Genomic DNA, 26963 nt, shown 5'->3' with positions numbered 1-26963 from the left:
GCGTTCTCTCTGCTTCTCTTCCTCTCTCGGCTTCCATTCGTTCTTGGCTTCTGCTGGCGTCCCCATGACGCCGCCCTTAAAGGCCCAGTCGTAGCCCAGGTGAATCCCACCTACCTATGCCCACACCCTACTTCAGGTGCCGGCGCCATCAGGCATGCATTCAGGACCGCAAGGATCCATCATCTATCCTGACGGCGGGAGGGCAGAAAAGCCTGACATTTTTCCTTACCCTACAATGACTTTAAGTGAAATGATGTATAATGAACTCAGGTCCTCCAGTTACTGATTTCAGTGTCAGCAGAGGTTTCTTTTTTCTCATCAATGTCATGATGAAATTACGTTGAACAAAACAAAGTTATTTGAGGAGATACTGGAGATAGGAGGACTCAAGCTCCTTTTTCTCACTCTTTCTTTCTGCCAGGGATATGAAGTGACCCAGAGCTGCTCAATGGCATCAGGTGGGCATCTGCTTACAGGAGAGCTCTGTGAAGCTTTTGCTCACCTGACACCATGGAGCATATGACTGGCACTGTCCCAGCTTTCTTGTCCCTTTGAACTGCCTTGAACTAGGTCTCAGTGATAAGAGGTGCAGCAGCCTCCTTGCAACCATTCAACAGAAAGACAAAATCCAACAGGCAAAGCATGACAAAGTAGAAGGAGAAAGAACCCGGATCTTGATGCACTGTGGAGCAGTTAAACCCACACCAGCAACTGTCTGTATCTGGACTCCTTGTTCTGCAAGCAAATACACCCCCCTTTGGGTTTATTAAACCAAAGCCAGGTTCTCTATTACTTGCAGCTGAACACAGGAATTACTGATTGATCAACTGCTGTCATTTTTGGCAACTGAATCTCTTTTTCCCCAAATCTAACAAGTCCCCTATTTATTGGAGGACCTAGTACGGAAAGGCACTTCACATCAGGGACAGCCTTCCACACCGAAAAGTACTTACAAACTAAAATATAATACAATCTACACAAAAATTAAATTACATGACTGGTTCAGCAAAGTGCTGAGAAATGTTTTTTCACTTCTTTGCCTAAGATTTTCTTGAGTCTGAGATAAATGTCACGCTTCTGTGAGAAAAATACTATTTCCTGCCTTCTTTGGCAGCATCTGAAACTAGGTCTTCTAGTTCAATGCCCTCTTGGCTTTAAGGACTTCTCAGTGGGTCACAGTCTCATTCCACAGAGATGAAGCACATGCCCATGAGTGTGTGCGCACACACACAAAAGCAACAGTGAAATCTCCCCAGGACTCAATTTTATTCAAATTGATTGAAAAGTTAATTTTTTTCTCCACAAAGTTCTTATGCTCTTCAGTGACTTATGCTCTTCACATGTTTCAGAAAACATGTGAAAGCAGTGACTTATCTGACTACTTTTTCTAACTTATTTCACACTTTGTCAGAAAATTGGAAGACACATTGGTTATTTCATTCAGCAAACCTAACAGATCCAGGCAGTGGACACTTTGGGAACTGGACTACCTGTATCAGCTAAGTCGATCATGCGTAATTAGGAATCATTTTATTATGCTACATTAGGCAATTGCCATGCCAAACTTGGAATTTAAGTGACTTTAATTTACTAAAACAACAGCCTTAGATTCTCTGGCGCGTTTTCTTCAAAAACACATACATGGTTTAGAGCCTCCCTCATGGTACAAGGGGTTAAGTCTCAGTACTATGAAGCTATCTGCAGCCGCTGCAGCACAGTTTGATCCCCAGCCAGGGAGTTACCCACACGGCGTAGCAGACCTCTCCTGTCTCACCCACTGCTCCCCTCAGCAGTGTATTTCAGTACATCTGCCTGTTTTTCTCTCCATTTTATTTTGGTGAATCCTTTCACTCCCTCACCCCCCACTTCTGGCCTGCACCCCAGCTCTTATATGAATAAATAGAAAAATTTTTAAAAAGAAACAAACAAACAAACAAAAAACACCACATACATGGTTTAACAAGCACAGGCATTTCCACACATTGGAAATACTCAGAGTAACTGCAGACTCTGGTAATGTAGCATATTAATAATGCAGGAAATTTAATGAAGAAGACTGTTTGGGGAGAGCATAAGGGAATGTGACCACACGTTGACCTTGAGCTAGATCCAGGTAACTGCAGGAACCTCACCCCATCCCCTTGGAATGTGTGTTTCCAGAAACTGCCCAAGGATCGCCTTGAGATGGTAAGGTAGTGTTGAGACTGTATGGACAGTACATGTGACTGTACCCAGTTAAGGCTTCTGTAAACTTTTAAGATTTGGTGGGGTGGTGGGAATGGGGAGGTGGGTGTAGAAATCTCAAGACAAGCTTTGTAAGTAAGTTCCCTTGTTTACTAACATTGCCACCTACCAATCTGCAGTGGTCTGCCTTTTCCTTCAATCTCTCCCTGCCCTTAGGGGAGGTCAGTTTCAGATTACACACAGGAAACTTCCAAGGAGTTTGTGACACAACAAAGATACACTTTTAGGAATGGAAACTAAACCCTGAAATTAAGAACTAGAATGAAGCATTTCTTATGTTGACCAGGCTCTGAGACTCAAAGTTAGCTTCCTGTGACTTTAAAAGTGGGCACACATAGGGCCTCCCTGGTGGCGCAGTGGTTGAGCGCTGGATTGCCAAGCTGCTGGCAGCCTCTGCAGTACAGGTTTGATCCCCATCCGGCGAGGGTCCCACATGGTGCGCAGACTTCTCCTGCCGCCCGCTGCTCCCCTCAGCAGTGTACTTCGGTCCTTCTGCCTGTTCTACTCTCCGCTCTGGCTCTGGTGGATTCTCCCACCCTCCCGCGCTTCTGACTGTACCCAGTGCTTGTATAAATAAATAAATAAATCTTAAAAAAAAAGTGGGTACACATGTACACACCAGCTCACCCAAAATCCTTGCTCCAGCTATATTCCCATCAATTAAGGCTCTGGTTGGGCATTGGTACACACTGAATCTTGGTTGCCAAATTTATGTGGGGATAATACATACACCACAGGATTCTTGTGAAGATTAAAGAGGTGATATACATATGCACATACTGATGGGGGCAATGGAGGAAGGGAAGGCGGCACACTTAGTATAAGAATCTGCACTCTTGTGTGCACATACACACACAGAGTACAGGCTGCATGCACACACTTATGGATAATGATCTGTCTTCTTTAAAATTTTCTTTAAACTGAGAATCCTGCCCCAATGAGGCCTGAAGGAGTGCCTGATAGTGACACCACTGGATGGTACTAGGGTCAAGGTGACCCAGAAGCTGATAGTAAGTTCTGGGGGCTAAACATATCGAATACCAGAATCATCAACTGTGATGAGCTGTTTGCTTATGACTGTCTTTGTTGAACTCATTATAAAAATACCAGCTTGAGATGAGAGGGCAGTATGACTTCTTCAGCGTGTTATACCACTATTCCCAGATCTCTGGCCAGTTATTGAAATAAAAGCGCTTATGTATTTAATTCCTCTCTCTGCTTGTTGGCTTTTTGGTAGAGACAGGCAGCCGAATCTGGCATTTTCTAAAACAGTATGGGAGAATCTTCTAAGATGTTCTTGTTATGTTGATTTAAGGTGTTGTTAGTATTCCTATCTCCCAGTCAAGTATGGGAAGAATTCTGCCAAAACAATCACATGCAGCTTCTCCATTTTATAAATATAGCCAGCCTTGTTTAGTTACTGGGTTAGTGGAAACAACTTCCTTACAAAGGACTATTGTTGCTGAATGTGCTGCAGATTAAAGGATTTGAGGGAAAGAGAAACAGGCTTTGCCAATCTCTCAAGGACCCAAGGAGAGCTTCAAGGGCACTGGCAGTAAAATGCTTTAAGTAGATTCTTTTCCTATTTCAGTACGTGGGGCGGGCCAGAGGCTGTCACTGAGCGGTGGCGAGTGCCTGAGATGAAGCATGTGGTGGTGCTATGGTCTCTGTATATGCATGGGGCTTTCAAGAAGATGGGGAGAATCAATTATATGTGTATTTGACTAAAGTCAAATAACATTATACAGGCCATTTTTTTCCTTTTATGAAAAATTACTGAAGCTAAAACTTCCAATTTCACAAAGTTTTTACTGGAGACATCTCATGCAGGTGACTATCACAAATATAGACATTTTCCAGCTACTCTAGTAAGAGGTACAGGCTTTTCTAAGAGCCCCAATTTGATGATGAACAAAGGCATATTCCTTCCATCTCCCTATTATTTTCAAATATTTGTCAATAAAATTTAAGAAACAAAGAAATGTTTGATTAGCCAAATTAGACATTAGCAAAGGAAAAGCATTGTAGCAAACAGACTTTCTGCTCTTGTTGGAAGAGTTCCAGAAGATTTGAATTAGAAACTCCTGGTGCCCAACCAGCTTGTATGCAAAGTAGATGACTGGCAGAGCTCTTGGTCTTTTGACCAGTCATTATACATTTCATAGACAAGTGGCACTGAATAGGGACAGTCAAAAGTATAGTCCAAATTTGAAAGTAAAAAGTAATTTCTGCTGCATGTTGGAATTCTTTGCTTTGGGCCTTTTGTTTTTAGGAAAAATATGTCTAAATTATTTAGAAGAGGCTACTTTTCAAACTGGAATCACCAATGTCAATAGCTTTTTCAAAGTTCATACCTTTGAATTAATAATGCCAATTTGGCTTCTAATCTAAAACAATAGTGCATCATGAAGATCTCTAGGTACAAAGACATGAATTGAAAGATTATGACAAAGGAAAAGTAGACTAAATGAAAGCTCCTTCAAGTGACTACGCAGCATTATAAGCGACATTTATAAAATATTTTAGATACATGGAAAATAATTATAAATGAAAAACAAAATGTAAAACATATATTGGTAGTACTATCCTATCAAACTAGTCATGGATTATATCCCTAGGAAAAAAGCTGGAATGAGATAATGAAATATGGAAAGGATAAAATCATTTGATTTTAATGAATTCAACAAATTTTCCATAACATTTATGCTTTTCTCTTTACTAACCAAAAGATTTTTATTAAAAATGAAATTAAATTCCCAGAACACATAGAAATGGCACAGTAACTAAAGTTAAATTAATTAACAAGGATATGTAACTCTAGAATCTAAAACCCAGCTTCTTGGTTTGTCCAAGAAGCTAAACAACTGACAACAGATCATAACTGCAAAGTATAGCCTCCGGGGGTCATTGCATCTATTGAAAATATTGGTTTTATACATTTGCCAGGGAATTGGCTAGAACAAAGAGCACTTACTGCATGTTTTTTTTTAGTGTTTACCAGGTTATCTAAACAAAATCTTTAAAGATTCTTTGGGATCAATATTCTCTCCTTAACTCAATTCTGAGCAAACAAAAATGAAATTCACTTGTTTCTATTCCAGAATGTCATTTTGGCAAAGTAATAACTAGTTCATTTATATACTACATATCTAGTCATAGCACATTATTTATAAGCTCATGTAATCTGAATTAAATTATAATATATGTATAGGTCATTTCTTTTCCTTTCATTTCTTTTTCTTTCAGTAGAAATTACACAAATAAGATATACTTGCAACTATCAGAAATAAAAGAGTTGAGGTGTGTAGGTGTGGTTTTGCTCCTGTGCATTTTTATTTACTTATTGGGATGCCTTCATTTTGGTCTGTCTCTTCTGCCTTCCCACACTTTAAAAACCACAGATGGAACACAGGTTTCTAGGATCCTTAGAGAAAGGGCATTCTCTTTCTCATCACTGCAAATTTCCTTATTATGGCACCCGGCACAGCACGCTTTGCAAAAAGCATTCACTTGACATGAATGACAGGGAATCGTTAAATTTTCCATTTGTAATGACAGTGAGGATCCAAGGTAACCTCTGTTTCCTGAGCTAAAAGATGGGTGATCTTGGAGGAGCCAGGATTAGGAGGAGCCCAACCAGGAGAAATAACTGAGGGAGTGATAAGAGGCTCAGCTGCACACAAAGTGAAGGGTGGCCCCTGTGAGCCTGGCTCTGTGTGAAAATAGGGCCTATGCAGGAAAGGCTGGAGAGAGAAACAGGAGGGGCTTTCTTGCCAGCCCCTTGAAAACAGTAAATCTATGCCCTGTGTAATAGGAGTGCTGCTTGCAGGTGGGTACAGGGCAAAAACAGGTTTGTCAAGGGACAGTCAACACAAGGAGAGTTCATAATTGTATTAATTTCGACAAATCTACAATTCACTAAGCACTTGCTCTGTGCTCAGAACTATGGTATATGCTTTGGGGCAATAAAAGTTGTATAATCTACACATGGGCCCTCTCTCAAACCTTGGTAGTTCCTTTATGTTTATCAGTGAACTCCTGCCCATTTCCAATACCATTGATTCTCATTATTCACTTACTCTGCATTTGTGCTAAAATTGCTTGGTAACCCCCAAATCGAAGTGTTTGCAGACATGCACAGAGCGGTGAATAATTTGGTCACGCATTTGGTCTCCCAGGTGAGGTCGAGCAAGGTCTCTCTTCTTGTTTCTGCTCTCATATTATAAACAAGAATATCTTTTGCAGTCTATTTAGTGCCACTTTTTTTTTTTTCATTTTTGTGCTTTTGGTGATTTTCCTGCTTAAAATGATCCCCAAATGTAATGCAGAATGCTATCTAGTGTTCATAAGCACAAGAAAGCTATGATGTATCTTTTTAATGTTAAGGAATTATTTTTTTATATGCATACAAGAACTGGGGTGCAGGCAGGAGGTGTGGGGGGTGAGAGGATTCACCAGAGACAGAGTGGGGAGCAGAACAGGCAGACTGACTGAAATACACTGCTGAGGTGGGCAGCAGGTGAGACAGGAGAGGTAAAAAACACTAGACTTGTGGAATTATGTTGTAGTGAAATAATTATTTTTCTCCCCATTTTTAAAATTGAAGTAGCATTGGTTTATATTGTCATTAGTATTTTGGAAGTATAGGATCCTCCCTTCAGATGCAGTTATTGTAGCACATCTACCACCAAAGCACCTGTAGTTACCACCATGATGTATTGTGTTCTCTTCCCACTTGCTTCAGTTCTATTGTCAGCTTTCAAGGGTTAGTTTTTTAGTTTGACTTATCTGATTCTTTGTTTGGTTTCTCTATGTTACACATACAAGTGACATAATCTGGAATTTGTCTTTCTCTTCCTGGCTTATTTTTATCAGTATAATCTCCTCCAACTCTAACCACTTTGCTGCAATTGGCAAGAATTTATCTTTTTTGATTGCTGAGTAATATTCCATTGCATATACATCCCATATCTACTCAATCTATTCATCTATTTTTGGGCACTTAGTTTGTTTCTATGGCTTGGTATTGTAAATAGTGCTGCAATAAACATGGGAGTGCAAGTTTCATTATGAATTAGTGTTTTTGATTCTTTGGGTAGATACTTAAGAGTGGAATTGCTGAGTTGCATGGTAGGTCTATTTTTAGTCTTTTGAGAAAATTCCATACTCTTTTCCATAGGTGCTGAACCAGTTTACATTCTTACCAAGAGTGTAAGAGGGTTCCTTTTCTGGTGAAATCATTGAAAGATGGGTTGTGTGGTTTTAGGTGAACACTTTCTTTAATGTACTGTGATATCAAACATTTAATACCAATAATGTGAAATATTTCCATTCTGTTTGATCTGGATAACAGTACTGAAATTGCCAAGTAGATAAGAAATAACCAAATACCATCCTACTTGGACTGTATGAGGTCATTATGTTTTCCAGGGTTTCAATTTCCTTTGGTATACTAGAGATTCCAAAAAGTCCTTCTGCAGAACACTACATGCTGAATAAGCTGAGTGAAAATTGGCCCAGTGTCCCAAGGAAATGAGGTCCCGCCCTCCCATCACTGAAAGTCTTTTTAAAACAATGGATCTGAATCTGGGCTGGACATAAAAATCATCTGGGCAGGCTTTAAAAGTCCAGCTGCCGGGGTCAAAAGCAAACCAATTAAATCAGAATCTTGGAGCGGAATTCAAGCATTAGAATTTTGTAGAGCTCCCCAGGTGATTCTGATGTCCAGCTAAGGTCAAGAACCACTGCTTTAGAAGGTGATAGCACAGTACATGGAGAGTTGGCAGTTCTTATTAAATGAACCAAACAACAAAAAACAAATGTATTTCCTATGCATGCAAGGAAGAAACAGGTTAGTAATTAATAAATTTGTGGAAATATTCCATGCAACAAAGCAAAGTATATTTGCTGCCAAAATGCTGGGTGGTTCCCATCTGACTGTCTGTATTTGGACTCTAAGATCTTGGAGATGCAGCAGGACACCCTATTCTGGCTTCCCTGAAGAGCAAGAACAACAGCTAGATGAATGCTTCCAGAGATTTGTTTATAAGAATATTATCTTGCTATTTTGTTTGCCTGGATCCAAACACAGGCTTCAGATCTACCCTGGAGATATAGGATGCAGTATTACGATTGGATTGGCTGAAGTGAGATATCAACATGTCACAGTCAAGGCACTTATAAACTAACTGATTCCAGGGTTTATAGCGCAAAGACAATGAAAACTGAAACAGCAATAGAAGAAAACTTTCTATGTGCCAGGTACCACTGCTTTTCTTGTATTATCTCACTTAACTTTCCACCATTTTTTTTTTAAAGATTTACTTATTTATGTATACAAGAGCTGGGGTACAGGCCAGAAATGCAGGGGGTGAGAGGATCCATCAGAAACATAGTGGGGAACAGAACGGGCAGTTTGACCGAAGTACACTGCTGAGGGGAGTCAGGAGAGGTCTGCGTCGCCATGTGGGATGCTCCCTGGCCGGCCGGGGATTGAACCCATGCTGTAGTGGCTGCGGATTGCTTCACAGTGAGGTGCTTAACCCCTTGCGCCACCACGGAGGCCCCAACTTTCCACCAATCTTAAATGGTAGACATTATTATTATAATTGTTTTTCAGGTAAGAAAGCAAATCAGTCAGAGAAGTAAAGTGGCAGAGGTGGGTTTGACCTACGTGGGCTCACTCTGAAGTTCATATCCTGCTCTCTTTCTTCACATACACCTGCCAAATGCTGACTGCGGTGACCCAGTACAGTGACAAGAGTTAACAATTGGTAGGCTCAAGCCTGGGGTTGGCCTTGGAGACCCAGTCTGGCAAGCCCATGGTCACTTCGGGGATGTGGCTGTCTCCCTTACACCTGGACTCGACCTGGGTAGGCCCAAAGGTTTGGAGCTGATTCAAGGAGTGAGTTAGGATCATCTCTGAAAAATCTTAATCTGAAGGAGAAAAAAAATAAAAGAAGAGTCAACCATCTCTGGATGACGCGGGCTGAGCTGGCTGCCTTTCACAGGTGGCGAGCTAAGTTTTTGCTTACTCCATCTCTTCCGGGGGAATGCCAGAGGAGGCACATGAGTCGGGGGATGCAGTCATGGGAGAGGATTGGGCAGAGCCCATCACTTAGTTACTTTCTGTAACTCAGAAAGGCTGAGGGGTTGGAGGGAGAAAACTGCATTTCTTTGTACTTGGTCAGGAAAAAGGGGAGGCATGCGATATAGAGCCAGCAGAGTGGGTGAAGACTCAGTTGAGAGCGCATCTGGAGGCAGGAATGCGAGAGGGAGTCACTAACTTTTCCACATCATGACTGGGTCCCTAGCAGGCCTGCCCCAGCCCAGCTTCTCCCTCTATCTTCTAGAGAATCAAAGGCTTGTGTGGTGCAGAAGGAGCCAAGCTGGCCCAGCTTCTCCTTCCTGCCCTGCAGCTCTGATCTGAGATACACCTGAGCAGAGAGGGGTGTCCAGCCCTGCAGCCCTTGCCTGTCAAAAATCAGGCACCATCTTGATCTCTGCCCCAGTCCACCCTGCCCAGCTGGGCTGAGATCTCTAATCATGGCCTCGATGCACAGAACTCCTCCTGTGACTCAGACCTGGCACTGCTGCTAAGTTATTTCGTTCTCTATCACACACTCTTTAGCTTCCTGAGGGGGTCCTTTGGAAGCCAAGGTTGCAGTGTAATTGCTGCAGCTGCTATTGGAGTTCCCTTTTAGATTTCTGTTCTCTGAGCAGAAAGTACTGAAAGCTCCCATGGAGAAGGAAGCAAGCTTTTTCCTCCTGCAGACTCAGGCAGCCCTGAGACATTCCAAAAGCCTCATTTCTGTGTGGTCTCTTTCAAAACCTTCTGAATGTTCCAGGAGATCTATTTCTTGATAATTTTTTTCCCCTTGCTTGGGGTCAGGCCAGAAGAGAGCAGAACAGATGTTGGATCTGAAGCTTTCCCAATTCAACCACTTGACCGCTGGCCTGCTAATCTGCCGTGATGTAAATGAAATGCCTTTGAGCCTTTCTCGCTCAGAGAAAAAGACGAGCCTCCAAAAACACTGGAGACGTCCTTTCTTCAAGAAAAACAACATGAAAGAACGGGGGTGACTGGAGTCAGCTGCATTTCTGCCTGTTAAATTATTAAAGTGCTCTTTTATTTTTCCTTTCAAAGTTGAAATGGATTATGCCTAATTGAGTTCTCAAACTCCTACATGAATATTCCTTCTGCAAGTTGTCACCTGGCTGACAAAAAAAATATGCTTCAATCCCCTGAAACGCAAATTCCCTCGAGAGTAGCCCTACCATGACCCACAGCTTAGTTGTGGGGTAAATATTATTGTCTCAGCTGGAAAAATTGATGGCTGAGATGTGGTGGTGTTGGGGGGTGAGGCTCAGAGTCAGCAACTGGCAAAAACTTCAGGAGAAAGTGAGCACTGGAGCACGCTAACAGTTGGCTTAGTGATTCTTCTCTGTCCTACTCGGGGCAACCAGGACAGACTGGCAAATGTCCAAAACACACACAAACATTAAACTCCAGGAAGCCCTGCTTGGGAAAATTTTCATGTCAGCTGTCTGATCCTTCAAGAGCCTCTTGGTTGCAGTTGAATAGACTGGATCTCAGATTTGTCATCTGACCGTGAAGGGGGTGACTGTAGACTGGTCTTGGGGACCTGTAAAAAGCCCCTGCTTATATACACAATGGAATAGTACTCAGCTATCAAAAAAGATAAGCTCTTGCCATTTGTGCAATGTGGATAGAACTGGAGATTATGTTAGGCAAAATTAGTCAGAAGGAGAAAGACAAATATCAGATGTGTATATGTATGTGTACCTATGTGTAGAATATAGAGAAACCAAACAAAGGGTCAGATAAAGTCAGACTAAAAAACTGACCCTTGAAAGGGGACGATAGCATTGAGATAACCAGAGTGGCAGGGGGAGACAGGTGGGCAGGGGTGCGGATTCAGTGTGGAGAGCCCAATGGACTAGGTGGTAGATTGTGGGTACTTTGGTGCTGGGAGTATTATTTTACTTTTTTAAAGATTTATTTGTTTATACATACAAGAACTGGGGTACAGGCCAGAGACACGGGGGGTGAGAGGATTCACCAGAGACAGAGAGGGGAGCAGAACAGGTGGATTGTCTGAAATACACTGCTGAGGGGAGCAGCGGGTGAGCCAGGAGAGGTCTGCTGCACCATGTGGGTAGCTCCCTGGTTGGGGCTAGAACTCATAGTGGCTGTGGTGAGCTTCATAGGTTGTGTCTTAACCCCTTGTGCCACCAGGGAGGCCCGGGAGCATTATTTTAATAATACCTGAAAGTTGGCTGTGGAGGGGGGACTATACTTCTAAAACATAAACAACAAAATAGACCAATGTTCCCTCAACAAAAAAATATTAAATAAAAAACCCCCTCAAGGACAAATTCATTCATTCATTTAAGATATACCATTTTTTTTACTGAATATAAGATGATCTTTATTATAAGGTGCATCCGTAACACAAAAAGCAAGTTAAATTCTTTTTTTTTTTTATGTTTTATTTATTTGTTTGTTTGTTTTGTTAATATATGCACTGGGTACAGTCAGAAGCGCGGGAGGGTGAGAGAATTCACCAGAGCCAGAGCCGGGAGCAGAGCAGGCAGAAGAACCGAAGTACACACTGCTGAGGGGAGCAGTGGGCGGCAGGAGAGGTCTGCGCGCCATGTGGGACCCTCCTCCGGAGGCCGGGGAGCAGCCGGGGATCGAACCGGGCGCTGCAGAGGCTGCGGGCAGCTTCACAACCCAGCGCTCAACCGCTGCGCCACCGGGGAGGCCCAAGCTAGTTAAATTTTGACCTAAACTTTGTTATATAGAATTTTTATTGTATGCTATTTGAAAGAGCTCTTTCAGAACTTAAAAAAAAAAATTGATGTACCATTAGTTTGTAATACTACATAAATGCCAGTATGCCTTGATAAATGTATATACCACCGCCACAATTCTAGTACCTTCGCCATGATCAAATTGACCCCCTCTACATGTTTAGCACTATTTAATATCAATGTATCATCTATCCTCCTTGTTAATCCATCAAAAAGAAAACAGAAGTAAAATAGTTTATTAAGATATTCTGAAAACTTTTTCACACTTGTGAGTTTTGCGGATCCCCTTTTGTTTTAAACTTGCTTAGTTTGGAGTAATTTTAGATTGCAGAAGAGCGACTGTAGCGAGCCGCTGCTGCTGGTATATATACCGCCTTTTGAAGAGCAAGGCTGTGCAGAATACCCGGATTACATGCTAGAACTGTCAGTTTCTGGCTGTGTGAGAGCTGCCCTTCAGTTTCCTTATTTGGAAATTTGGATAATAATCTCCATTATCTTCCAAGATTTCCTGAGTAGCAAATGAGGAAACATCCACAGAAGTTCTCAGTAAACTGTCAAGTACTGTAGGACACTGCCCAAACATAGTGAGAGCTGCAAGGCCCCATGTAGGATTCTTGTCTGGAAAAGTTTACAGTCTTGTCAGTAATAATTCTTTATAGTTACTTGGTACAGCACAGTTTATACAGTGCTTTCGTGTTGCTTTTATAACTTGTTCTTTGCAATAGTTTGTGAAGCGGGTGGAGTGAATGGTGCCTTCATCTGTTATAGGTTATTCTGAAATTTTGCGGGTGCTCCCTTTTCATAGTGGTAACCTCCACTTGGCACTCGTAGGGCTGCATTTTGGCCCTGTTACCACTCTTATGTAAGTTTGTAACTTCACACCAATGAATGGGGCTTTGTCAACACTGGGTCACTAGGTCTGTTTCACCTGGTCTGAACCATTCTTTCTTTTCAGGCACAAAACTTCTTCAGCAACCCTGGCTTTCTTCTGAGACCTTCCTTTTTTGTCAGCTGGATGGCTTCTTTCTCTGGTGACCCACTGCTTGGTAGAGACACTGAGGGGGGTGTGGGGGAAGGGGGGGGTGTTCATTGGTTCATTGTTAGCTCCAGCTGTTTCTCATTAACCTCATTCTGTTTTTCTCTGTAGTGTTAAAATCAATTCAATAAAATTAGCTTTTTCAAAGGAGCCAGATTATTTTGTGATTAATCTAATTCAGGATAAAGTAGAATTCAACAATGTAATACATCAATTATAAGTAAAAAATGAATGTTTTTTTTCTTTACATTATCAACACTGGTTTTCTTCTTATCCTCACTTTCTCTTGGAGGCGTGTGGGTGCTGGGGGTGCTGACTCCCCTCGGAATTCCATATAGAATAGATTGGGAAAAGTTTTTTGGGGCATTTTAGTCCCACCTACCCTTATCATAAAGAGTAAAGGAATCACTGTAAATCTTTAAAAGTGCCTAAAATAAGCGGATCCATTAATTTATACATTCCTAAGTCTCCTTCTAACTCAAAGCTCTTTAATCACAATGAAGTTTATACTTACATTATTTTCTGGCTTGAAAGTTCTTTTGACAATAATTCAGGGTTCCCTTTTTTAACAGTTGCTAAAAACAAGATGTTATTTGTCTTAACAGTTAAAAACACAGATGATGTGAGATCATTTGCTGGGGAGCTTAAGGTAAAGGAAGCACTATAATCTTATTCACTGTGGGAGGAATTTAGAATTCGGGAAGGCCAGTTGACCTTGGACTCAAGTCAAGGGTATTTGTCACTGAACTACCCCAAAGAGAGCCTTATAAGGCAGTTTCTTCTAGAAGGCAAGTGTACAGTAAATCCCGAGGGCACTCTCTTAGGGACAGAATGGGAATCACTTAAGGATGACCACAAAGTCTCCTCAGCTAAATCATTTCATCTCATAGGTGGAAAATGCAAAACTCTTAAAAGTTATAACATCCTTTCCCCTCCTCACAGGTCATCTTTCAGCTATCCAAAAGAGAATCTTCAAGACGCCCACATGGGCATGTTACTGTATTGAATTGTTTTTATTGGCAAGTTCTTACCTTGTGTGTCATCTAAATATTCCTTGTGGTTATTTAATTGCCGGCATCTTTAAATTCTGTCTTCTGAAAAGCCGTAGAACAGGAGGCCAGGCACCTTCCATTGAATGACTAATTCCTAAACTATGAAGAAACATTAACTTGTTCTTTGGCTTATTCTCCTGTAAAGGAATTTTAAGTCCTCTAAGTCCCTTCTTCAAGGTTGCCTATTTTCTTTTCTAAAGCTTCTTTAGGTTTTCAAATATTGCCTAAAAGAAGTGTCGGAAACTGGCTAAAGTGATAAGAAAGAACCAGCAATTCACTCAACTTTCTAGAAGTTTCTGTACTCTAGAAGGGCAACTGAGATCAGAAAAAAATTTAAAGCATTCCTATTTGGCTGGGGTAGACTCTTTGGGTTGTGACTTTTTCTGTTTCTGATCTGAAAGTGGAAGGAGGGATGGGAACTGTAACGGGAAACAGCTTCCAGAAACGAGCAAGTGGTTGTAATGTGGGAGCAGGGCTGGCCAATGAGCACATGATGAAGGTCCCTTTGTGTCTGAGACGTCATTTAGTAAGAGAAAGCATAGTAGGGGCTTTTCACTCCTAAGTAACAGTTTGTCAGGACAGCTTAGGGGCCCAGCTTTGACAATGCTTCTAAGATCTGAGAGAAAAAGTAAAGGCTTGCCAAGGAGGAGTCTCGGCGTGTCTTACATGGATTGTTGTAATAGCTTCCTAATGGGAGACTCTGCCAGAAGTCTTGCTCTGTTTCAATTCATTCCCCTAAGGGGAGTCAACAGAGATGTAGCAAAAGCACAAATTCATTAGATTACTCAGTGGCACCCACTGTTCTTGTGCTAGTGTCTAAGCTCTGTAATGGGCCATGGGGCCCTTCATTACTGGGCTTTGCTAAGTGTCCAGCTGTTTCTCTGTTCTCCCTCTCTGCCTGGAACCCCAAGGAACATTGTGTAATTCCTTCTCATTTCCTTTTTAACGCCATTCCAACCTCCATTCTTGCTCCTTCCCTCCAATTCCTTCTCATCCTTGTCTCAGTCTATCACCTGTGAAAAGGTGACATCTGTAAATATGTTTTTAAAATGGATTCAGGCAGCCATGACAGAGAAATTGTCTCATCTCTGGTGTTTGAACTGGGCCAGAGACCTATGGACTGGGCTACAAAGCAATTGTTTCAAGAACTCATCAAGCAAACAATTGTTTGAGAAGTCATGTGGATTATGAGGACAATGATTATGGACTTTGGGCCAAAGAACAGAATCAGTAACCAAATATATACAGCCAAGAATAGTTTAAGCTTGTTGGTACTAATTAACTCTTTTCTTTAGCCACTTACCTCATTTTTCTGTTTTGTCCCCCATGAAACCCCTTGACTTTTTATCACATTTTAGGGCACATTTTAGATTCTACCTAAATCTGTGCATCTGGAATTGCAATTCTATGATCCTAAATAAACACCTGATTGTCTCTCATTTTGGCTCTTGATTGTTAGGTTTACGCACATTTCTAAAAAGTCACTCCTGGCCTTTTCTCCACAAATCTGGGCTTAAGATACCCATCCTTTGGGCTCCTTCACCATTTTTGTGGTATGACTCTGCTAGATTGATCAAGTATTGTACTGATTTGCATTCCAACAAGATAAACCAGACCATTAGCAATTTCATCAACTTTTAATGAAGTTCTATGATTCTGACACCAATCACAGTGGTTTTTTTATCCCCCCCCACCATCAATCAGTTCTCTGATACCAAGTGGGTGTGAACTTAATCATGACACTATTTCCTTGGAGACTGCACTGGAACTCACAGGTTAAAGGTTCAGGTTCCCCCACCCCCTTCCGCCAGGTTGTCACCTCTGCTTCTGACCGACTGGTGGTAGGTTGGAAGTTCCAATGACACCCTCCTTGGGTTTAAATAATTTGCTAGAGCAGATTACAGAACTCAGAGAAATATGTGACTTACTAGATTGCCAGTTTACTCTAACAGAATATAACTCAGGAAACCTCAGATGGAAGAAATACTCCGATCAAGGTGGGAAACTGGCAGGAAGCTTCCATGGGTTTCTGAGTGTGCCAATCTCCATTCTTCACCAACTTAGAAGTCCCTCAAACCCTTCTTTTTATAGAGGCTTTGTTACACAGGCAGAACTGATAAAATCATCAGTTTCTGAACTCAATCCCCAGCCCGAACCCCTCCCCTAAAGTCAGGGATTCAGTCTGAAAGTTCCAACCCATTAATTCTGTGGTTGACTCTGCTGGCAAAGCAACCGCCATATTTAGTGGGCTAAGATGTAAGAACTTTCCAATTGTGACCCCATTAACAGAATCAAAAACATCTTGATAATTCTCAACACTTAGGAAATTCCAAGCAATTAAAATAAGTTATGTGAAAAAAAATAAGTTATGTGTCAGAAACAGGAAGATAGAATATATATTTTCTTTTTATAAATCATAATAACATAAGTTCATAAATTCACTGAAGGACAGTAATAGAACATGGGTGTTTTAAAGATATGTTATCAACATGAAAAGGAGCCTAAAATGATCTCAAATTTTTTAAATCCATCAGAGAAAATGAACTTCTGAAAATTAAAATCATTACTGGAGATTTTTCCATTTAGGTCATTTCTGTTGCTCTGAATCAGTTTCTAACCAGCAAGGGGATGTGGAAATGCTGGGAGATAGAGGGAAAAGTGACCACTTAATGTTAGAGCTCAGAGTATCAGAGATCTGATGGAATGAGGAGTCAGGTGGATTCCTTGGCTTGGACTTCAGAAAGGCAGAAGATGCAAGAAGAAAGGGGAAAAGAGAGGCAGAGAGTCCACTGCCTGCATTTCCAAATGGGAAGGCAGGCAGTAGAATTTGTTAAGAGAATTCCTTTGTTTAATCAACAGATAATTATGAAGAGCCCAACTATTAGCTAGCCACTGTGTTTACAAAGAATTACATGATGGAGTCCATCTTGCAGGATGGTCCCAGCCAGTGGGGAAGGTGGACATCCCAAGAGTCCTTCGGAGACAGTGGGGTGACGCTATACCAACTAGCAAAAGCTTGTTCTCACTCAGAGTTCTACTGTCTTTGCTGAAATCCTCACAGGGGTCTTTTGCATGGCTAGGCCCACTCCTCTTACTACTACTCATCTATCCCTCCTTGTTTACATTCTTTACAGCACATACTACTAAAGTCAAATCTAAAGCTTACAGTAAATTCCTTGAGAGAGGGACCTTGTCTATCTTATTCAAGGCTATTTGTCCTGGGAATAGAAGAGTACTTGGCAAATTCATTCATTTGTTCAGGCAACACATATTTAAAGCATCTACTAGTTCCAAGTACTGATCTAGGCTCTCAGGGAGAGATTAGGGAGCAACATTTCCCTTCCATCATGGACTTTACTTCCAAGTTGAATGAGGACAATGAATAATTACTGAGTGCTTTCTATGATAATCTTCGCAAAACTGAATCTTCATGATAACTTTATGAAACAGGTATGGTTACAATCCTTACATTACAGGTGAGTCTGGTTTGAGAGCTCAGCTTCTTAACCATTCTGCTAGAATGTGTCTTACCTACATATACACAATTAAAGTGCAACACGTATTTGATAATAAAGTGGCTGAAAGCAGACACAGACAAAGAAGGACATCATTTTGGGGGATGGAGTGGGGAGGCTCAGAGAGCCGAGGAATTCCACAGAGAAAGTGACACAGCTGATCTTTGAATGCTGAGTTCAAAGGTGAGAAGCTGAGTGAGGGTGAGGTTGTGACTGCAAACACTAGCAAAGAGCAATTATCGTGGCTGGACTGCAAAGTGGGATGGAAAGAAGAGACAAAACTAACAGGATGGCTACTGTGATGAGTTAGTTGTCTTGTGTAAGTCTTTCTAGGTAGTTTGAATTTGTCCCTAAGGGTACTAAGAAGGGAAACTTTTTCTTTTTTTTTTCTTTTTTATTAAATAATTAAATTTTTTTCTTACATTGTTGTTGCCCCATAGTTCTCCTGCCACCATATCACCCATGAACCATCACCACATTTCCCTGTGTTCTTCCCTCCTTGTTTTGCTCTCCCCCCTCCCCCTTCTTTTGCTGTATGCCTCAGCTCGATGGTCAGCTTGCTAGTTTTGACTTTTTCTTGACCTTTTGTTTGGTTTCCCTATATTCCACATGTAAATTAGATCATCCGGTATTTATCTTTTTCCCCGAGAAGGGAAACTCTTAAGAGTGAAGAAGGAATTCTGGGTCTCACTAGTAAAAAATAATTCTGAGGGAGAAAGGATGGTGTTGTGCCCAAGGTCAGCAGACTCGGCGAGCATAGCCTCCAAGAATCCAAAGACAGCTGATGCAAACACAAAAGGGAATTTATTTCAGACTCGAGTCCGGGTTCACGGCACCTACCAACGCAGTGGCAGATACCGAGAGCCCCAAACAAAGGAAGCAGGGGTCTTTTAATAAGGTTAAATTATGCTGGCAGTTACTCATTGGCTACAAGGATGCGTTCTCCAACTTTGCCCGGCTATCATTCTAAGCTGACTGGCCAGGCCGAGATGCAGCTCCAACCTGCAGCTCCAATTACAGCAAGTTCACCCTCACTGGTGACCGGAGAGTAAGGGTGGAGTGAGGGTCCAAACTATCTCTGGAATGCAGTCTTTTCCCAGCAAAACCTAAAATTCTAACATGGCAGTTACACAAAGCAATGGCTAAGAATACTTATGCTTGGTTCCACAGATGGTACTGGAAAAGACAAGGTGGTGGACATGGGATTGCCAAGGAGCTCAGGTTTGGAGGCTCATAACACAAGGTACAGCCAAGAACTGGAATAAAGGAATACTATGTTCTTTTCCAAATGTGAGACTTTATTATACATCTTAGCTTCTCTATATTAACTTTTTATTAAATGGAATTATCAAATCCTCCCCTTCCAGTTACTCTTGTCTTCAGAGGCTTCAGTAAGATCTAATGATACTAAATTCATCATCACAGATATAAGCTCATTACCTTTCAGACAAAATTGCAAGATGAATTTGTCTCCTATCAGAGGTACAAAAAACAAGAAAATCAAGCTCTCTCCCCAGAAGATGGGAAAGTAATGGCCTCACTAAAAGGGAAGATTGGGAGTATCTCTAGGGCACAGGGAAGGTGTTCTAGGAGATGAGTTTGCAACTTATAAGGACATTTCTAATCAGCAAGAATAGATCTATTTGGGTATCCCTGGCTGGGAAGCACTTGGTACAATGTTCACAAATGCTAGATGCTCAATAAATGTTTGTTAAGTAAGACCAAGGATGATTCCAATAGCACCCCCCCCCCCAAAATGCCCCAGCAAGCATAAAAGCATAACTCAAGCTTTTTTTTCTGAGAGGAGAGAGATGGCTGGAGGAAGTTAGAAAATGAATTTTTTATTCCTTGCAGTCTTATTACTAAACAGCACACAAGTCAATGGCAGCCTGTGGGGTTTCTTCTGTGATTATCAAGACATCCAGGAGTCAGGAGAACCTACTAGGAGATCTGATTTCAGCCTGCTGTGGAAAAGTATTCTGGTGGACCTCACCTTCTTTTCTGCTCTCTCTCAGTATCTCTAAATTTAGGTTGGGAGAAAAGGCTAATTAATGTTAAGCTTTCTAGTTTCAGATGCTATTCCTCCTAACATTCCCCAAAGATTAGAAAGGTAGGTCCATAACCGCAGGAGTTTGGAGTCTAGAGAAAGGTTGAGTTCCTGGGTGTACAGAAAAATGAGGTTATGACTAATTCTGTGGGTCTGCTACTCCTAGGCAGCCTATTCGGCTGCCATTTTGTAACCTAAACAAGGTCAAAGTGGCCCGGCCAGTTAGGAACAGGAGCCCAAACCCTTAAGCCCTTCAGATCAAACAAGAGCACAAAGCTGGATCACACTGGGAAGGTTATGCATCACAAGTTATGTCCAGAATGCCCGGAGGGCTGAGGACCGATGCATAACATGTGCATCAGGAGGTATGTCCGGAATGCCCAGGGGGCTAAGGACCAATGCATAACATATACTCCCGACTTATACATCACGAAGTGTGACCGGGAATGCCTGGGGGGCCGAGGACCGATGTATGACAAGGGACCCCAGAAGCTGATCAGTGGAGAGCCTGTTGATAAGATTAGAACCATGGCTGGGGATTAGGGTGTAGCATCAAGTAGATTAGAAGTGCCTGGAGGGCAGACTCACAATCCCTAATCTTCTACACCCTTCCCCTTTCCTTAATCTCCCTAATCTCCTTAAAACCAATTACATGTGTCAATAAAAGGGCCAGGATCTTGCTCTTCAGCAGCATCCTGCATATGTAGCCTGCTCCACCACTCCTGTTTGTCAGTGTGGTGTTGCCCAACGCAACATAATTCTTTATGACACTCAATCTCAACATTTTATAACTGCATGGGATGTGTGTTTAGAGATATAAGCAGCAAGAGAGAAAAGGAGGAAAACTAGCTACAGGCTAAAAAATGACAACAACCCCTCAATAATCACCAAGCCAAGCTTCTGCTCTGATAAGGCAAAGAAATACCAGTGATTTGGAAAGACTGTGGGGAAAAATTCCCCTTGGAATGTTTATAAGAAAAATCTCAATATTTGGAATGAATTCTTAAACTATGCACATTTTTCTTTTCTTGACAAAATGAGAAATTAGATCCAAAGAAACAAATGACTGTTTGTGTTGGAAAAGTATGTGGATTTTTCTGAGCTGTGATGTTCTAAGTTTAAGGTGATGATAATATAAACAGTTAACAGTAAGGTCTTTTGATAGTGAACTCTGAAAATTATTGACATATTAGTATATGTAGTTCTGGGAAAAACTCTAAGGAAAGAATTATTTGGAAAGTTCAGAGAACATTAAAGTGGCAACTGCTTCTATCATTTCAGGAGAATTGACTCTCTCTCCTTCCTTCATTGGCTGGGACCAGGACAGGAACTGCCAAGGTTGGAATCTAACTTTCCTTTGAAACTACTACCTATGGAAAATGTTACTTCAGTCATTAGAGTTAAAAAAGTCTGTTTTCTTTTTTTTTTTTTTTGCAAGTCCAGACTCTATTTTCCCTTTCATTTATGGCAAGCTTGGACAAGTTTGGAATAAAATAAAGGAGCAAACATAATCTCAAAGGCATCCTGCTGAACAGTACATCCTGGGGACAAATTACACAAAAAACAAAAAAAAAAAAAAAAGAAAGAAAAACAAATTGGTTCACAATATAAACTACATCATAAAAACACTCTTCAAAGTGTTTGCATTTTATTTTTGTCCACAAAAAAATTAGCTAGTTGGATTGTCTGAGAATCTCCAATTTCCAGTGAGTCATTTTCCTTACTATTAAGAAACCATGAAATCCATTTAAAAATTATTTCAATCTAGCCAATTAGACGTGCAACAAATAACTTCTTTCCCAAAGTCCTTACTTTGTACTTTACAGCTCAGCTCTTTTACCCAACTCTCTAGCCTCCACCCCTAATCCTATCCCCAGAGAAGAAAGAATGACGAGAAAATGACATCTTCGGGCTTCCAAAAGTGAGGGCAGCTTGCCAGCTGTTAGCACCAAGTGGGGTTGTTTTGGGGAGTCAGGAGATTGAGCGGGAAAACATACTCTACATACACACTCCCCTGTCACTCTTTGGCCACTGCGCCAAATTAAAAATAAAACCACCCTCCCCCAAAAAGACAGAAGGGAGGCATCACCCATCCCTCTCCGTGTCCCGGCGGCCGCCAAATTCTCCCCTCCCGCGGGTTTCTTGGCCAGTCCACGAGGGAGTCCGGGGGGCCAGCCCCGGGCGCGCGAGCCGCGGGCGCCCCGTCGGGTCCGACCGCGCCGGGTCCTCGCTACGCGCTCCGCGCGCCGCGCTGGGCGGGGTCGGCAGGGACGCGCTCATGCCCACCTTGCTCGCAGGTGCCCTTGCTGACCTGGGTGATGGCCTTCTCGCCGCGGCTCTCGGCCCGCAGGCTGGCGGCGCGCAGCTGGCACCCGCTGGGGTAGGTGGTCCCGTCGCTGCCGCACACCGGGTAGCGGCTCTTGCACACGCACACGCCGCTCACGCCCGGGCCGCCGGCTGCTGCCCCGGCTTTACCCTTCCGCCTCTTGCGGCTCTTCACGCACTCCATGCCCGGCGCGCAGTGCCCTCTGCCGGCGCCGCCGCCCCCGCACGGCTCGCCCTCGCCGCGGGCGCACACCGGGCAGCAGCCGCACGCGTCGCGGGTCTCGCCCAGCGGGCAGCCCAGCGGGGGCAGGGGCGGGCAGGCGGCCGGCTCGCAGCGGCCGCAGGCGTCGGAAGAGAAGGAAGAGGAGAGGGGCAGCAGCAGGAGCAGCAGGCCGGCGGCGCCGAGGAGCAGGGCGCGCAGCGGGGAGCGCTCCATGGCGGGGAGCGGTGGCTGCGGCGCGCGAGTGCGCCGGGCCCCGCCGGCGTGCGCCTTAAACCCGGCTCCCCGCCCCACCCGGCCCGGCAACCACACCCCGGGGCGGCGAGAGCGCGGCCGCCTCGCCGGCGCCGCCCCTCCCGGGACGGCTTCGCGGGGGCCCGAGGGCGCTCCTGCTGGCAGCGCGGGGTGGGGCGGCCTCGCGGGCCCGCGGCCGCTCGGTCTCCGGACGGCTGGGCTCGGCCTTGGCGCAGAGCGCACCCCGGGGCTCACACTCAGGGCTTCCCCGCGCCGGCTGCACCCCAAGTCCGCGGAGATCGCCCGCAGTGGGGTCGGCTCGCTCGCTCACCCCCTGCAGACGGCGATACTATTTCTCGTGCAGACGGCGATACTCAACGACGTTGAGTCCCAGTGTTTGTTATATTCTCCACGGGCCCGGGAGCCCCGAATGCTGATTACTTTGAAGTCTGGAAAGTTCTTTTCAAGAACAGTACTTTTTTTTTTAAGGATTTATTTGTTTGTGCATACAAGAGCTGGGCACAGGCCAGAGATGCAGGGGGTGAGAGGATTCACCAGAGACAGAGTGGGGAGCAGAACAGGCCGACTGACTGAAATACTCTGCTGAGGGGAGCAGCAGGCGACACAGGAGAGGTCTGCTGAGCCCTGTGGGTTGCTTCCTGGCCGGCCAGGCATCAAACTTGTGCTGCAGAGGCTGAGGATTGCTTTATAGTGAGGTGCTTAACCCCTTGCGCCACCAGGGAGGCCCCAAGAACAGTATGTTTTTAAAACCTCACAAGGGGATTTTGTGCCCCGTTGTTCACAGGCCTGGGGAGGTAGCCCTTGAGTGCCAGGCCGAAAGGACAAATCGTTACCAACCAACCAGCCCTTTTTTTGGAACCTTGTCACTACCTGCCCCCCTGTGCTTGCTTATGTCAAGGCTAGTTTAAAGTTAGCGTGCAATCCAGGTGAGGGCTGTGAATGTTTCACGTTCATTCTACATTGTGGCGCACCTCCATCAACCCTCTTCCCCCAACAGCACACAGGTGGGGGTGCCACTGAGTCACCTTGAGCACCCCCAACTGTCACCAGCTATTTCCATGAGGTTTGTGATATAAATGATTGACATTTCCTCCTCAATCTGTCAAGTGTCCTGCAAGCAATCCCAAAGCCTCGTTTTCCAAGAATATTGACTGTTGAAACCTTTCCTATCCAGACATTTAAGTTCTTTCCATGTTCTGTTGAACATACACCATTGCCTTGTGCCTCTTTCTGTGTGCCCCATTTTAGTTTTTTGCTTGTAATACATTCAGGATTTATCATCGCAAACTCAAAGTGCAATTCCTAATGCTATAGATGTCATTCTCATCAGAAGTGAGATTGTAAACGTTTTAAAAAATTAACCACAGGCCTCCCTGGTGGCACAAAGGGTTAAGACGCAACCTATGAAGCTATCGGCAGCCACTGCAGCAAGAGTTTGATCCCTGAGGAGGAAGCAACCCACATGGTGCAGCAGACCTCTCCTGACTCGCCTGCTGCTCCCCTCAGCAGTGTACTTCAGTCAGTCTGCTTGTTCTGTCACCCACTCTGTCTCTGGTGAATCCTCTCACCCCCCATGCCTCTGGCCTTACCTCAGTTCTTGTATGAATAAATAAATCTTAAAAAGAATTAAAAAAATCACAAAATTGAGGGAATAAAAATCTAATCACCCCCCGCCCCCACTCCCCTCACACCCAACCACCCAGAAAACATGGTCCTGTCCTGTTTTTCGGCCTCTCCTTAGGATATTCTAGAAAAGTAGCCCTTATTTTTTTTTTAAAAAGTCATATGTTGACATGACAATTATTTTAAAAATGAATAAGTTTTATTTCAATTTTATTGATTTTTAGATTCACTAAATTGATTTTACAATCTATTAGGACTATCTATCATAATATTAGTTTCCCTTAAATATTAGATTTTTGAAAGAAGGTCCCCAGAACTGACCCTCAGACATGGATTCCAGTGCAAGTAGTTTACCTGTGAAGGCTGGAGGGTGATAGGAAGTGACTCAGAAGAGAGACACTAAGGGCACTTATTAGGTCAACTGGCAGGGTGGGCTCTGCAGCAGGAGGCAGTCCTCAGGTTTTGAAATGTGTGTGTGTGTGTGTGTGTTGAGGGTGAAGATAGGTGGGTGGGACTAACACCCACTACCCCACTAAGAACTGCACCCCACAGTTCTTAAAACCCTGCATTAGAGTCAGCAGTAAGAACACAAGCATGTGGGACTGAGTGTCTCTTTAGGAGGCCATCACTACCCAGCAGGTAGAATTGCTAACAGAGTTCTCAGGCAATCAGGAGGACTTGAAAATAAGAAAAGATGTGGTTATTCAGAGGAAGGAGAAAAGGCAAGAAAAAGGAGTCTTAGGATAAACAGACTGTTGCATCAGGCAACACCACACTGATAAAGAAACGGGAGTCATGGAGCAGGCTACATAATGCAGGATGCTGCTGAAGAGCAAGATCCTGGCCCTTTTATTGACATACAGCATTGGTTGTAAGGGGAAGGAGATTAAAGAAAGGGGAAGGGTATAGAAGATTAGGGATTGTGAGTCTGCCCTCCAGCCACTTCTTATCTACTTGATGACACACCCTAATCCCCAGCCATGGTTCTAATCTTATCAACAAGGTGGTCCCCTGATCAGCTTCTGGGGTCCCTTGTCATACATCGGTCCTCGGCACCCTGGGCGTTCCCAGTCATACCTCGTGATGTATAAGTCGGGAGTAGTGTTATGCATCGGTCCTCAGCCCCCCAGGTGTTCCAGACATATCTCGTGAGGTACATGGTATGCATCAGTCCTCAGCCCCCCAGGCGTTCCGGCCATACCTCATGATGCATAACCTTTCCAGTGTGATCCAGCTTTGTGCTCTTGTTTGATTTGAAGGGCTGAAGGGTTGGGCTCCTGTTCCTAACTGGCCAGGCCATTTTGAACTTGTTTAGGTGACAAAATGGCGGCCAAATAGGCTGCCTAGGAGTAGCAGACCCACAAGACAACTCCATCCTAAGAAAGAAGATAGTTCGGGCCTCCCTGGTGGCATAGGGGGTTGGGCACCACACTATGAGGCAGTCTGCAGCCTCTGCAGCATGAGTTTGAACCCCGGCTGACCAGAGAGAAACCCACATGGTGAAGCAGACCTCTCCTGGCTCACCTGCTGCTCCCCTTAGCAGTGTATATTGTCAGTCTGCCTGTTCTGTTCCCCGCTCTGTTTCTGGTGGATCCTCTCACCCTGTGCATCTCTGGCCTGCACCCTAGCTCTTGTATGCATAAACAAATAAATCTTAAAAAAAAAAAAGAAAGAAGATAGTGTCACCTATTCAGCTTCAGTTCTAGTGAGATGGGGTCTAAATGTGGAGGCAGGATTATGTCATCTGCAAATAGAGAGAATTTGACTTCTGGTGTAACTAGGATGTCCTTTGTTTTTCTTGCATATCTCCCAAGTCAGGACCTCCAGTGTAATAAGACTAGAAGTGACAGTGAACATCTTTATCTTGTTCCTGATCTTAACGGAAAAGCTTCCAGTTTTTTTCTGGTAAGTTTGCCATTAGCTGGATTTTTTATACATGGTCTTAGGAGGCTCAGGAAAGTCCTTTCTATTCCCAGTTAGTTGAGTGATTTTTAATCATGAAGAGGTTTCGTATGTTGTCAAATGCCTTCTTTGCATTTATTGAGATAATCATTAATAGTACACTTAGAGGCATATTAGCACCATGAAAACAAGAACACTATTTTGTAAAAAAAAAAAAAAAAAGTACTTTATTCTGTTGATATGGTTATTAGATTAATTGATTTTAGAATGTTAAACCAAACTTGTATTTGTGGGATAAATATCACTATGTCATGGTTTATAAGCCTTGGGCATGATGGATGTTTCTGGATTTGATTTGCTAATGTTTTGCAGAGGATTTTTGCATCTATATTTATAGGAAATATTTGTAGTTTTCCTTTCTTGTGATGTCTTAATTTGGTTTTGGCATCAGGGTAACAGCAGCCTCATGGAGTTTCTGAAGAATTGGCTTTAATTCTTTTAAAAGTGTCTGATAGACTTTACCAGTGAATCTATCTGGGTCTGGTTTTTTCTTCATGGGAAGTGTTTTGTTATTAATTCAGTCTCTTGTCTGTATTAGTTTGCTAGGGTAGCCATAGCAAAATACCACTGACTGGGTGGCTTAACCAACAGAAATAAATTTTGTTACAGATCCAGACAGAGGTGAGAAGTTCGGGTACAGGCAGGATTGTTTTCCCTGGAAGGTGTAAAGGGAATGATTATTTCTCCACTTGAAACAAGGTTTCACCCACAAAATACCAAGTACCACCTTCCTTCCTAGATAAGACTGCTACTTTGTCAATTATAGCTTTATCCTGCCTGGTCTGCCTTCCCTATAGATAAGATTTTTTGAGATAATCAGTCATTTAATTGTTGCAATCCATAGCGA

At 43.3% G+C, this 26963-nt stretch overlaps 1 protein-coding gene across 1 annotated transcript in view; it reads right to left on the bottom strand.

Moving 5' to 3' along the window:
* IGFBP7 (insulin like growth factor binding protein 7) overlaps positions 1-22653 on the bottom strand; it is a gene marked incomplete at its 3' end in the record, with an annotated part of 76579 nt that extends 53926 nt beyond the window's left edge. The window contains exon 1 of the mRNA XM_084233005.1: positions 22018-22653. Within this exon, the coding sequence (XP_084089131.1) occupies positions 22018-22492 (475 nt within the window). The 5' untranslated portion in view covers positions 22493-22653. The remainder of the gene's footprint in view (positions 1-22017) is intronic.
* Between the last annotated feature and the right edge of the window lie 4310 nt (positions 22654-26963).

Source organism: Talpa europaea (genome assembly GCF_964194135.1).
Source record: "Talpa europaea genome assembly, chromosome: 5".
Lineage (NCBI taxonomy): Eukaryota > Metazoa > Chordata > Mammalia > Eulipotyphla > Talpidae > Talpa > Talpa europaea.
This window is presented reverse-complemented; position numbering and strand designations above follow the sequence as displayed.